At 43.9% G+C, this 14,875-nt stretch overlaps 1 protein-coding gene across 2 annotated transcripts in view; it reads right to left on the bottom strand.

Moving 5' to 3' along the window:
• IFNLR1 (interferon, lambda receptor 1) overlaps positions 1-14,875 on the bottom strand; it is a 28,151-nt gene that overhangs the window by 10,715 nt on the left and 2,561 nt on the right. For both annotated transcript variants that reach the window (XM_006862294.1, XM_006862295.1), the window contains exons 2-3: positions 8,120-8,243; positions 4,986-5,170 (exon numbers count right to left, since the gene is read on the bottom strand). In XM_006862294.1, the coding sequence (XP_006862356.1) occupies positions 4,986-5,170; positions 8,120-8,243 (309 nt within the window). The remainder of the gene's footprint in view (positions 1-4,985; positions 5,171-8,119; positions 8,244-14,875) is intronic.

Raw genomic sequence — 14,875 nt, 5'->3', positions numbered from 1 at the left:
TGTTGTGCATAAGGTCACTATGAGTCTGTACCGACTCGATGGCACCTAACAACAACAAGACAAGGAGCTCTGGTAATGTAGTGGTTACGAATCGGGCTGCTAACTTCAAGGTCGGCAGTTCTGTGGGAGAAAGATGAGGCTTTCTGCTCCCGTAAAGATTTACAGCCTCAGAAACCCTGTACAGGGTCACTATGAGTTAGAACTGACTCAACGGCACATAACAACAACAAGAAGACTAGGTTCACCACTCGTCTGTCAGTTTGTTGTACTATCATGCCTTGCATATTGCTGTAATGCTAAAAGCTAAGACAACAGTGTTTTAAATACCAGAGGAACCCTGGTAGTGTAGTGATGAGCTGCTAATCTCAAGGTAAGCAGTTCAAATCTACCAGTTACTTCATGAGAGAAAGATGAGACTTTCTGTTCCCATCAAGATTTACAACCTCGGAAAGCCTATATAGGGTCGCTATGAGTTGGAACCGACTCCATGGCACATAACCACCACCACGAGGGTCACTAATGGTGGACAAGTTTCAACAGAGCTTCCAGGCTAAGACAGACTAGGAGGAAGGAGAGGCAGACCACTTCTGAATGGCTAGCCACTGAAAACCTTATGAAAAGTAGTGAAACACTGTCAGATATAATTCCAGAAGATGAGTCCTTCAGGTTAGAAGTCACTCAGAGTATGACTGGGGAAGATCTTGTTGCCTCTTCAAAGTAGAGTTGACCATAACGACATGAATGGAATTTCAGACCTTGATTAGTGGATGGGGCACAGCACAAAATTTGAAGAAACAACTTCAAATATCCACTAAAAATTGGGACATGGAATGTATGAAGTATGAATCCAGGAAAATTGGAAATTGTCAAAAATGAAATGGAATGCATAAAAATATCCTAGGTATTAGTGAGTAATAAAAGGACTGGTATTAGCCATTTTGAATCAGACAATTATATGATTTACTATGCCAGGAATGTCAAATTGAAGAGGAATGTTATCACATTCATCATCATAAAAAAAAATAAAATTCAAGATCTATTGCTAAATACAATGCTGTCTGTCTGTGATACGATAATATCCATTATCCTACAAGGAAAGCCAGTTAATACCACTAGTATTCAAATTTACACACCAACCACTAAGTCCAGTGATGATGAAATTAAAGAACTAAACCAACCTCTTCAGTCTGAAATTGATCAAACATGCAAAATCAAGATGCACTGAGAATTACTGATGATTAGAATTAGAAAGTCAGGAACACAGAGAAAAGATCAGTAGTTGGAAAATATGACTTTGGTGATCGAAATAATGCTCGAGATCACATGACAAAATTTTGGAAGACCAATGACTTACTCATTGCAAAGAGCTTCTTAAGCAATATAAAAGGAGATTATACTCATGGACTTTACCGGAGGAAATATACAGGAATAAAACTGACTATATCTGTGCAAAGAGATGGCGCAAAAGCTCCATATCATCAGCTAAAACAAGGCCAGGGTAGACTGGACAGACCATCAAGTGCTCATAAGCAAGCACAAGCTGAAGTTGAAGAAAACTAAAACAAGTTTATGAGAGTCAAAATAAGACCTTGAACAGATCACACTTGAATTTAAAGTCCATCTCAAGAAGAGATTTGAAGCATTAGACACTAATGACAGAAGACCAGAAGCGTTGTGGATGACATAAAAAACATCATATAGGAAGAAAGCAAAATGTCATTTAAAAAGACAGAAAAGAAAGAAATGACCAAAATGGATGTCAGAAGAGTCTCTGAAACTAGCTTGAGCATAGAGACACTAAAGCGAATAGAAAAAATGAGGCAGTAAAGAGCTAAATAGAAAATTTCAAATGGCAGCTCAAGAAGACAAAATCAAATATTATAATGAAATATGCAAAGGCCTGGAGTTAGAAAACCAAAAGGGAAGAATAATGCTCAGTATTTCTTAAGCTGAAAGAATTGAATTAAAAAATTCAAACCTCAAGTTACAATATGGAAGGATTCAAATTGATAAGACTAGAAATTTTCAACAAACTGATGCAGCACTGGAAACACTCACTCATCTCTGCCAAGAAATCGGGAAGACAAACACCTGAACAATTGATAGAAAGAGATCCATATTTGTGCCCATTCCAAAGAGAGGTGACCCAATGGAATGCAGAGTCATCGGACAATAATCATTCGTATTGCATGCAAGTAAAATTTTGCTAAAGATAATACTAAAGTGGCTGCAACCATACTTTAACAGAAAACGTCCAGAAGTTCAAGCCGGATTCAGAAGAGGATGTGGAATGAGAGGTATCATTGCTGATGTCAGATGGATCTTGGCTGAAAGCAGAGAATACCAGAAAGATGTTTACCTATGCTTTATTGACTATGCAAAGCCTTTCGATTATGTGGATCATGACAAGCTATGGACAACATTACAGAGAATGAATATTTCGGAACACTTAATTGTGCTCATGAGGAACCTGTACTAAGACCAAGAGGCAGCTGTTCAAACAGAAGAGATCACTGAATGGTTTAAAATCAGGAAAGGTGTGTGCTAGGGCGTATTCTTTCACCATACTTATTCAATCTGTATGCTGTGCAAGTAATCTGAGAAGCTGATTTATATGAAGAAAAACATGTTATATGCAGATGACAAAAACTTGCTTGTTGAAAGCAAAGGGGACTTAAAATACTTACTGATGAAGATCAAAGGCCACAGCCTTCGATATGGGTTGCACGTCAATGTAAAGAAAACAAAAATCCTCACCACTGGACCAATAAATAATATCAAGATAAATGGAGAAAAGATTTCATTTTGCTTGCATCAACCATTAGCACCCATGGAAGTAGCAATCAAGACACCAAACGACATATTTCATTATGAAAATGTGCTGAACAAGACTTCTTTACAGTGTTCAAGAGCAAAGATGTCAGTTTGAGGATTAAGGTGCACCTGATTCAAGCCATGGTATTTTCAATAACCTCATATGCATGTGAAAGTTGGATAGTGAATAAGGAAGACCATAGAAGAATTGATGCTTTTGAGTTATGATGTTAGAGCAAAATATTAGAAGAACTGTGGACTGCCAGAAGAACAAACAAATCATAGAGTTGGAACTGACTCGGCAGCACTCAACAACAATCTTTGAGTTCATAGATGCATGTTTTGTTTCTGTTTGTCTCCTCAATCTCTCTTTAAAATAAAATGAATTACCGCTCTGCATCTTTCCCTTCATTCTTCTAATCCCTTAGTCTTACTCATCCAATGTTTGCAGATTTATGTATCATTCTTCCAGCTAGCTATCTGTCCTTCCTTATTTCTTCCCATTCATTCTTCCTTTCTTCCGAGTCATTCTTTTCAGCCAAAGTGCCTTCCTTGCTACCTATCCTTTCATTTATACTTCCTTCCTTTCTTTTATCTAGCCAGTCAGCCAGCTTCCCTATTCTTCTTCATTTCCAGCCATTCTGTTTTCTTTCCTGTCTATCTTTCTTCTTCTTTCCTCCTTCCCTTCCTTCCCTTGACCCACCCATCTACCTTGTCTTCCTATTCTCGTTTTCCAGTGATAACTTGTTTCCTTCTTAACAAGCATCTGTTCTTCCTTCCAGCTTCCTTCCTTCCTGTTTGTCCATCACTTCCTCCTCCTCTCCACATTCCCTTTCTTCTTTTATGCATCCAGTCAGCTAGTTCCATTCTGTTCAAATCAAGTAATTTCTTCTTCTTTTGCTATCATCCTTCCTGCCATACTTCAACTGGCCTCTTTCTTTCAGGTCCTATTTTGCCCACAAACTATTTGAGAAGTCAGAACTGCAATTTGCAGATCTAAACTACATGAGGGAACTTTCTGGGATTTATTTGCCCCTTGCAACTACCTTTCTTCTACTCTTAAGCCTGGCCCAGTGTCTTCTTGTCCAGGTCAGAAAGATCTAAATTTATATTTAATTTCTAACACTTACTATAACTTTGTACCCAGGCAAATTACTTTGCTTATTATTATATTTTTTAAAAGGGCATTTAGAATAAATCTCATAGGTTTGTTGCTAAGATTAGAAATACAATAAACTGTGGGGGAAAAGTGTGCTCTTTCAGACAATGTTATTTAACACTGGTGATGTACGAAAGTCGTAATTATAGGGGATTTTCCCCCTTCTATTTTTATCTTCTTTTCCCCTCAGCATTTCTACAGTGTACAGAAATTACTTTTGCAACCAGAACAAAAAGAAATTTGTTTCTTAAGGAAAGAATTTGAACATTAAAAATAGAAGTATGTAATATGCCTTGCTGGGGAACATGAACTTGGTTCTTCATACAGCTCCTCAAGGTGGTATAAACTGTATAGCTGGGGCTTGCTGGCTGGCTGGAATTCCCCAAGCTGCCCACCATGACTTCAGGCTACTCAGACAAAAGCCTGAGGCCCAGGGTGGGCTACCCTGAGAGTTACCCGAGTTACCCTCCACTATGGGGAAGGAGCTCTGGTAGTGTAGTGGTTACGAATCAGGCTGTCAACCTCAAGGTCAGCAGTTCGAAACTACCAGTGGTTCCGTGGGAGAAAGATGAGGTGTTCCGCTCCCGTGAAGATTTACAGCCTTGGAAACCCTGTACAGGGTCATTATGGGTTGGAACTGACTCCACAGTACTTAATAACAACACAACAACATGGGAAAGTGTTTCTCTGCTATCCATAAGGTTTTCAGTGACTAAATATTCAGAAATAGTTTGTCACTCTTTCTTCCTAGTCTGTCTTCATCTGGAAGCTCATCTGAAACCTGTCTACCATGGGTGACCCTGCTGGTATTTAAAATATCCGTGGCATAGCTTTCAGAATCACAGCAACTTACAAGTCACCACAGTACGACAAACTGACAGACGAGTGGTGTGCATAAAATCGACTCGATGGCACCTAACAACAGCGTGGGAAAGTGAGAGAGAGAGGGCGAGGGCAGCAGCAAAGCTCTCCATGGAAAGTCTTCTTGTCCCGTTCCGAGCTACAGACTTACTTTCAGAAAGGTACTCCAGGTCCTTGGACTCCATCCAGGGAGACTTGGCATTGGGAGACACTGCCTGCACACGGCCCTTGAACTTGCTGTACAAGTCTTGTTTTTCCAGACACATCAGGGAACACATCAGCTCCTTGGTTCCTGCACATCTTTTCACTTTCCGCCAACGTTTGGGGGTCAGAATGCTGAGGGAGGAGACAAGAGAGCTTTGGCCATGGATTCCATCTCTCAGAGCTACAGGAAGAAACTTAGAGATCATGTGATCACCTCTCCCCCCACTCAGCCCAGATGTCCATCTGTTCATCCCTCCAATCATCCAGGTAGCCATTAGCTGAGACAGAAGAGTCTGGTCACGAGACTAGGCTCTGCAGTCAGACAGGCGTGGATGAGGACCCTGTTTCTTATTAGTCTGGGATCCGAGGCAGACCACACTGACCCTAAGTCCTGTCTTCTCATCTGCAAATATGAGTAATACTGCCTCTGTCATAGGACTGCTGTGGTAGCTGCTATTTCTAGTTCTAGTGACTATTTCCCCATATGTTTATTCATTTAATCATTATGGAGCACCTGCTGTATGCCAAGAAGCCTTGGTGCATAGTGGGTGGGGCTGCTAGCTGCAAGTTCGGTGGTTCTAATCCACTAGCTGCTCCATAAGAGAAAGATGAGGCTATCTACTCCCATAGTAATTTAGAGTTTCCGATCCCAAGGGAGCAGTTCTACTTTGGCCTTTAGTGTCACTATGAGTTAGAACCAGCTCAACAGTGGTGGATTTGTTGTTGTTGTTGCAAACGAGGCACAGTGCTGGGTGCTGTGGAATATCAGAGGGGAAGTGCAGGCTGGTCAGCGATGGCCACATATTGTGTGCTGAGCATTATGCTCTGGGTTGGGGAATTAGCAATGTATGAGACAAAGAGGTCCTACCGTCTGGAATTTACACCCTGGACAACAGTTAGTATGCTAAGTGTTAGTAATCACATCAACAAGAGCAATCTGGGGGCTGGTGAGCACAGTTTCAAGCTGAAAGAATTGAAAAAATAATAATCAATCCTTGACTTTCAATATTGAAGGATTCTATGGGCAAAATATCGAATGATGCAGAAAGCATCAAAAGAAGATGAAAAGAAGACAGAGTCACGGTGCCAAAAAGAAATAATCGATATTCAACCATTTCAAGAGATAGCATATGATCAAGAGTCAATGGTACTGAAGGAAGAAGTGCAGTAGCACTGAAGACATTGACAAAGAACATAGGTCTGGGAATAGATGCAATGCAAACTGAAATCTTTCAACAAACTGATGCAGCACTGGAGGCATTCACTCATCTATGCCAAGAAATCTGGAAGACAGCTACCTGGCCCACTTATTGGAAGAGATACATGTATGTGCCCATTCCAAAGAGAGGTAACCCAATGGGATGTGGAAATCATCGGACAATATCATTAATATTACATGCAACTAAAATTTTGCTAAAGATAAATTAAAAATGACTGTTACGGTATACTGGTACACTGGTAGGAAACTCCCAGAGGTTCAAGCCATATTCAGAAAAGGACATGGAACGAGGAATATCACTGCTGACATCAGATGTATGTTGTCTAAAAGCAGGGATTAGAAAAACATTTTTATTAACTATTAACTTATTAACTTATATAATTTATTAACTATGTGCTTTATTAACTATGCAAAGTCTTTTGACTGTGTGGATCATGACAAGCTATGGCTAATATTACAAAATATGGATATTTCAGGATACTAAATTGTGTTTATGAGGAACCTGTACATAGATCAAGATGCAGTCATTCAAACAGAACAAGGGGCTACTGTATGGTTTAAAATCAGGAAAGGTATGTGCCAGGGTTATATTTTTTCACCATACTTATTCTATCTGTATGCTGAGCAAATAATCCAAGAAACTAGATGATATGAAGAAGAGTCTGTCATCAGAAATGGAGGAAGACTCATTAACAACCTAGGATATGTAGATGACACAGTCTTGCTTGTTGAAAACGAAGACTTAAAATACCTATTGATGAAGATGAAAGACCAATTTTCAGTATGGGTTGCACCTCAGTGTAAATAAAACAAAAATCCTCATCACTGAATCCTTAAATAAGATCATGATAAATGGGAAAAAGATTAAAAATCAACAGACTTCATTTTGTTTGGATCCACTATCAACACTCATGGAAGCAGCAGTCAAGAAATCAAATGATGTATTGCATTAGGCAAATCTGCTGCATAAGACCTTTTTAAAGTGTTGAAGAGCAAAGATGTCAGTTTGAGGACTAAGGTGCACCTGATTCAAATCGTGATATTTTCAGCTGCCTCATATACATGTGAAAGTTGGACACTGAATAAGAAAGACTGTAGAAGAATTGACTCATTTGAGCTAAGGTGTTGGAAAAGAATATTAAAAGTACAGTGGATTGCCAGAAGAACAAACAAATTTGTGTTGGAAGACGTACAGTCAGAATGTTCCTTAGAAGTCAGGATGATGAGACTTTGTCACTCATACTTTGGACATATTATCAATAAATATATCCTGGAGAAGGGCATGCTTGGTAAAGTGGAGGGTCAGCGAAAGAGAGGAAGACTGCCAACGAGATGGATTGGTACAGTGGCAACAGCAATGGATTCAAGAGAAACAATGACTGTGAGGATAGTGGTGACTGGGCAGGGTTTCCTTCTGTTTTGCATGGGGTCATAGGAGTAGGAACTAAATTTATGGCATCTAACAACCACCACAAATGGTACATGTGAAAACTGTTGAGTTGGTGTATGTTTTGCTGTGTTTATTTTCCATAAGAACAGTAAAGTACATAAAATTATATGTCTAAATAATTCCTTCACCTAGCTCTCAGCCCTACCCAAACCCTGTTCGAACTTTGCTTAAGGATACACACCATCCTGGCAGACCTATCACCTGTGCACTGCTCTCTTGATAGCAGTTTCACCTTCAGACCTTTACTTGAGCCTGGTCTAGCTACCCTAGTCTGTGTACCTGCCATAGGCCATCAACCTTGCGATACAGAAGACCACCAATGAAGGCTGTTATGCCAGAGAAGCCACACTGAAACCTTCCCTCCCTCCATGTCCTTATCCCCCCTTCCCACCTGCCCATGGGTCCCCTCTACCTTTTATAAGCCACAAAATATGTCACGTTCTGGGGGTTGCCAGGTCCTGGGAGCCACGTCAGGTACACACTAAAGTTCCTGGAGAACAGCGTCACGTTCTGAGGAGGGGTTAGGAAGGACCTCCCTGTGGGGCAGAGAAGGGTCATGAAGCTTAGAGTCCCTGGCAGGTCTTGGCATGGGTCACTCACAGTTGACCAGTGGCATGATGGACTATCAGATGTTCAACAAGTGAGGAGCCAGGAGTATCCTGGGTGGCTGAAGCAGAGGAGGACGTGGGGTGGACAGGGAACCCTGGAGTGAGGGTTCTAGTCACAGCCTGACCATGACCGCCTGAGTGGCCTCAGGAACCACTGAATGGACTGGCATCACTCCTGGCATGCAGGTGACAGCCCTGAGAATCTCAATCGGCAAGGGCTCCATCCTGTTCTCAGCTGTGTCCCTGAAGCCCACAGTTATGCTTGGCACATAATCAGTGCTCAATAAGTATTCCTTCAGTGAATGAATGAATACTGCAGTAACTTGGAGTATTCTTAAGGCCTCCAAAGGGGTCTCCCTGCTCCTAAGCTTGTCCCCTTGACCCATTCTCCACACAGCAGCAAGGAATAAAATGAAAATGCTTACACTTCTCCAACGGTCTCCATCTCACTCAAGGTGAAAGGCAAAATCCTTACCATCACCTATTCACTACCTTGCTTCTTCCTCTCCAGTTACTCTGGCCTTTTTGTTGTCCCCAGAGCAGCCAGGCACACCTCTACCTCGGGGCCTTTGTACGTGCTGTTCCCTCTGCTTAAAATGCTTCCTGATGGGTATCCACTGGATTTACCCCACGGCTTCTGTTTCATCTCTACTCAGAAGTCCCTGTCCCAGCAACACCTTCCCTGATCTTTAGTTTCTCCTCCTTCCCTTCCAGGCATCCCTCCTCATTGTCAACCCTCTTCTTCAGAAATGTGCGTCTCACCCCCTTCCCTTGCCCTCACAATAAAATCCACACTCCTGATTCAGGCACCTGGCCAGGCCATCTCACTGCCCTCTCTCAGACAGCTTCCTCACAGGTCACTAGGCTTCAGCCAGCTCTCTCCTTGCTGTTCCAAGCCCACTTCAGTCTTTTAGGTGTCTCTGGGTCCAGCTGCCTTTGACTGCCTGGTATCCACGGTCTAATCCAGGGTTTGCACGGATTGAGTCATGGCTGATGAAGGGAAATACGAACAGACCTGAATTTTAAATTGACAGCAGCTCAGTCTGGAAGGACAACCTGCATCTGATCACCACGTTTGACACCACAGGGGACTTTTGGGAGATGTACAGCTGGGACTATACCCTGCTCTAGGATGACAACCAGCCCACGTGGCAAGATAGCAGGAATAAGCAGGGTGGCCGCTGGCTGGTCAGCCTGGCCAAACACCAGCACCACAGCCAGTTGGACCATCTCTGGGTAGAGACACTGCTCTGTCTGACTGGGGAGAGCTTTAAGGAACACAGCAGGAAGGTGTGTAGGACTATCGTTAATATCTGCACCAATTGGGGCCAAGAACTCAACATGGATGTAGGAGGTGGAGAAGCAGGTCTGCGTGCTGCACATCAGGTGTATATACAAAGAACACTAAGGCCTCTAGAGAAAAGCCACAATTGGTTACCAGGCCCTTGCAGACACAGCCATCAAGAGTACTAGGAACTATTGTGTGTGGTGTGACAGAGCCTTGGCGTCACTTCCGTTTCAATGTCACTGTCTGAACCTGTGTGTGTGTGTTCACATAGCTGGAGAAGGGTGGTTTCCACAGCTGCTTCTGGGCAGGACAGGCACAGACCTGGAGCGAATATGAACACTCCCAGCCTGAGGATCCAGCATTGACTGGAGCCCAGAGCAAAGGAGGTAGAGGGAGGGCACTCCTGAGATTCTAGAAGGAGGTCCAGCACTTACTCTAAGGGTCAGATTCCTCCACATCAGGGGAAGGGGCTCATGTCCACCTCCACTCTGAGGATGAGTGGGAGCCACTCCTCTTTGTGATCACACTGCTTGAAAACCTTTAGCGGTTACCTCCTCTCAGATTTATAACCTCAGAGCCCACCACAGATCCTGTACTTCCCCTCAGCCAGCTGTGGGTGGGTCCCTGAAGTGGGGCTTGGGGCCCCTGTTCGGAAGCTAGATAGGCTGAGAGTGGGTTTGAGCCAGGGGGTGGGTTCAGTTTCCATGAGAAAACTGATGGGGTGGAAAGCAGTGGACACTGCATTCACAAGAGCCAGGTCCTCATCTGACCTGAGGTTGAGACACTGTAGGCAGAGTGGTTTCTGTTAAGGGAAAACCCCTGTCTGATTCAATTGCACCGTCATAAAACATTGTCCACGTGTTTGTGTTAACATAAACAAAAATGATAGCCAGAATGAGAAAATTACAGGACAAAGCCCTGGTATGAATGACTTGGAAGCGGTGGAGTGAGCCCTTTCAGGAGCCTGATACAGGGACCATGACACGCGACACACATTCAGAGCCACGAGGTCGGCCACCATCTTTGAGCTGGCACTGCTATTTCTGACGGTTGGTCGAGAGAGTTGGTTGCTATGTAATGTGAAAGTGGTCTTTGTAGTCTAAGAGAGAAACTCAGTTTCTAGCAAGGTGCTGACCTGCAGCTCTTTCTGTTCCAGTTACCACTTCAGTTTACTCAAAAATGTTACAAATTTGGGTCTGTTCTGGTTTCCCTTCATCCGCATGACTGAACAGGGAAGAACCAGTTTCAAGTGATGGTCTATTCTTTTAAAGACCTGGTTCAAATGTCACATTCTCCAAGGGATCTTCCCTGACATCTCTTATTATTGTTATGCGTTGTTGAATCGGTTCCAACCCATAGCAACCCTGTATAGGGTTTCTGAGGAGCAGCTGATGAGCTTGAACTGCTGACCTTGCAGTTCAAACGGCTTTGCAGTCTGGTGTATTATCACACAGTGCAACACTGGTGACATCTCTAGTAGGTTAGCAATTCACATGTACTGTGTCCTAACTATGTACCGGGTATGGTGCTGGTTACTTTACCTGCATTTTCCCATTCAATCTTCCCTTACCTCTAGGAAGTTGTTGCTGTTGTTAGGTGCCATCGAGTCAGTACCGACCCATAGCATCCTTATGCACAGCAGAACAAAACACTGCCCGATCCTGGGCCAACCTCACTACTGTTGCCACGCTTGAGTCCATCCATGCTGCCACTTGGCCAATCCATCTTGTTGGGAGTCTTCCTCTTTTTCTATCACCCTCCCCACCTTACCAAACATGATATCCTTCTCCAGTGACTGGCCCCTCCTGACAATATGTCCAAAGTATGAGAGACGGAGTTTGGCCGTCTTGGCTTCTAAAGAGCACTCTGGCTGTACTTCTTCCAAAACGGATCTATTGGTTCTTTTGGCAGCCCATGGCCCTTTCAGTAATCTCCTCCAACACCATAACTCAAACATTTACTGTTGAAGATCAGAGAGCACAGCCTTCAGTATGGATTACATGTCAATGTAAAGAAAGCAAAAATCCTCACCACTGGACCAATAAACAACATTCTTACCAATGGAGAAAAGATTGAACTTGTCAAGAACTTCATTCTTCTTGGATCAACTATCAACACTCACAGAAGCAGCAGTCAAGAGATCAAACAACATATTGCATTAGGCAAATCTGCTGCACAGGACCTTTTTAAAGTGTTGAAGAGCAAAGATGTCAGCTTGAGGGCCTCTAGAAAGTAGATATTAATTAATCCTGTTATAGAGGAATTCTGGTAGCGTAGTGGTTACGAATCGGGCTGCAAGCCGCAAGGTTAACAGTTCGAAACTACCAGCTGTTCCGTGGGAGAAAGATTTGGCGTTCTGCTCCTGTAAAGATTTACAGCCTCGGAAACCCTGTGCAGGGTCGCTATGAGTTGGAACTGACTCCACCCACGGCATATAACAACAACAACAGAGGAGGTAATTAAGGCCCTTTAGTAAGTTATAGAAGCAAATCCAGGCCTTTCCAACTGCCCAATGTGAGCTCTAGACCCAACTCCCTCCTCTAGGTCTTCATAGGGCCTCTTCAGCTTCATTCTCCTAAGAAACTCTACTGACCACTGTGTGGGGTACTGGGCGAGGTACTGGGGTTTCCAAGCAACATACAACTTGATCCCTGCTCTTCAGTAGCTCACAGTCTCATGGAGAATTCAGTGCTCTGAAGTGTCACCTGGGCTATGAAGGGAATCCATACAGGTTGCAGAATGGCATCAGGGAGGGGGTCCAGTTTTACTGAGGGGCTCTCAGGTTCGACTATCCACTCTTGACCTTTTGAATCCAAAAGGTGGCCTCTACTTCCACTTTGTCCTGTAGTTGGAACTGGATCACCTGGATGTTGCTGTTGTCACAGCCACCTGGCTTCTGGGCTTCTTAGCATATGACCAGCAGGAGGCCAAAGTCTGCTCATTGTTGTTGGTAAATGCCATGAGTTGGCTCCGAATCATAGTGACCCTGTATAGGGTTTCTGAGGAGCGGCTGGTGAGTTTGAATCACCAACTCTCTAGTTCAAACTGACCTTATCTCTAGTCCAAACTGACCTTATAGTTGAGTGCTTACCCTACAGTGCCACCCCAGTGCAAGCCATTTATCTATGTGAACAGGACAAGCCCCAAGTTTGCACTTAGTCACACAGTGGGAAGAGCAGCTAGAGTAGCCAGCCATCCTTTGTTGAGATTTCACAGGGTGTCAGGCGCTGGTTTGACACTTTATACACAAAACCTCATTCTACCCTCAGGACAAAGCACTCTCTGGGGTTGGTGTCATCTCTACTCCACAGAGAAGGCAGAAGGCTCAGAAAAAGAGAGAGACGGAATAATTGGTCTGAGGCTACACAGGTAGTTTGTGGGGAAGCCAGGATTTGGCTCTGAATCTGGCTGTACTTTGACCTTATCCATGACTAAAAATATTCCTCAGGTTGAAGTACAGTCAGAAGCAAATAGGAACACTACTGAGTGTGACAATGAAATAGGGTGTCAAAGTCTGGAAACACACTAACATCTGTAGCGTGTAAGCGGTTAGGTGATCACGGCGGATAGCCAGCTGTGCTCCAGCTGCCTGTCCTCGAGGCCAAAGCTGGCCATGGTCACTCAAATCTCAGTCTTCTTGATACTGTGCTTCTCACCTTTCCCTTCCATCCTTGGCACCGTCCTGCTCCCTCTGCCCCCATAATTGCTCTGAACCTCCGTTTCCCCATCCAAAAGGGGCAGGGAACAATATCTACCTCATAGGGTTGTTGTTGTTGTTGTTGCTAAGTGCCGTCGAGTCGGTTCCGACCCATAGCGACCCTGTACAGGGTTTCCGAGGCTGTAAATCTTTACGGGAGCAGAACGCCTCATCTTTCTCCCGCGGAGCAGCTGGTAGTTTCGAACTGCTGGCCTTAAGGTTCGCAGCCCGATTCGTAACCACTACGCTACCAGAGCTCCTTCATAGGGTTGTTATGAACCTTAAAATAATACTGTAGCTCCCAGAACACAGAAAGTGCTGAATAAATTGTGATTTTTGTATTATTATTAGATTATGCCCCCACAGTCCTTCCAGCTTTTACATGGTGTGTCTAAGGCCAGGAAAAAGGTACCCTGATATCTCAGTGGCTAAGAACTTGACTAAGGAGCTCTGATAGCATAATGGTTATGAATCGGGCTGCTAATCTCATGGTCAGCAGTTCAAAACTACCAGCTGTTCCGCAGGAGAAAGATGAGGCTTTCTGCTCCTGTAAAGATTGACAGCCTCGGAAACCCTGTACAGGGTTGCTATGGGTAGGAACTGACTCCACGGCGCATAGCAACAAGAACTTAACCTCAAAGGGAGAAAGATGGAGTAGGCTCCTTCCGTAAATATCACAGCCTGTGTACCATTGAGTCGGTTCCGACCCATGGCAACACTGTATAGGGTTTCTGATAGCAGTTGGCAGATTTGAGATGCTGCCATTACGGTTAACAGTCCAGTGCTTATCCTAGAGAGGCAATTCTACTCTGTTCTCTTGTTGTACACTGTGAAGTCTGTTCTGGGTTTCTGAGGCTTACAGGAGCAGAAAGCCTCTTCTTCCTCCTGAGGAACCGCTGGTAGTTTTGAACTGCTGGCCATGAGATTAGCAGCCCAATTCAAAACCACTACACTACCAGAGCTCCTTAGTCAAGTTCTTAGCCACCAGACCCTCCGGGGGAGAAATCTGTGGCAGCAGTCTGCTCAGGAAACATTTGTTGTTGTTAGGTGCCATCAAGTCAGTACCGGCCCATAGCAACCTTATGCACAGCAGAATGAAACACTGCCTGATTCTGGGCCAACCTCACTACTGTTGCCATGCTTGAGTCCCTCGATTCTGCCACTTGGCCAATCCATCTTGTTGGGGGTCTTCCTCTTTTTCTCTGTCCCTCTACCTTACCAAACATGTTATCCTTCTCCAGTGACTGGTCCCTCCTGACAATATGTCTGAAGTATGAGAGGCGAAGCTTGGCCACCTTGGCCTCTAAGGAGTACTCTGGCTGTACTTCTTCCAAAATGGATCTATTCGTTCTTTTGGCAGCCCATGGCACTTTCAATATTCTCTTCCAACACCATAATTTAAAAGCATCAATTCTTCTACGGTCTTCCTTATTCATTGTCCAGCTTTCGCATGCATATGAGGTTATTGAAAACATTGTGGCTTGGGTCAGCTGCACCTTAGTCCTCAAGCTGACATCTTTGCTCTTCAACGCTTTAAAAAAGTCTTCTGCACCAGATTTGCCTAATGCAATACGT

Source organism: Chrysochloris asiatica, unplaced genomic scaffold, assembly GCF_000296735.1.
Source record: "Chrysochloris asiatica unplaced genomic scaffold, ChrAsi1.0 scaffold00047, whole genome shotgun sequence".
NCBI lineage: Eukaryota > Metazoa > Chordata > Mammalia > Afrosoricida > Chrysochloridae > Chrysochloris > Chrysochloris asiatica.
The sequence above is the reverse complement of the archived record's forward strand: the minus strand, read 5'-3'. Positions and strand labels throughout refer to the sequence as shown.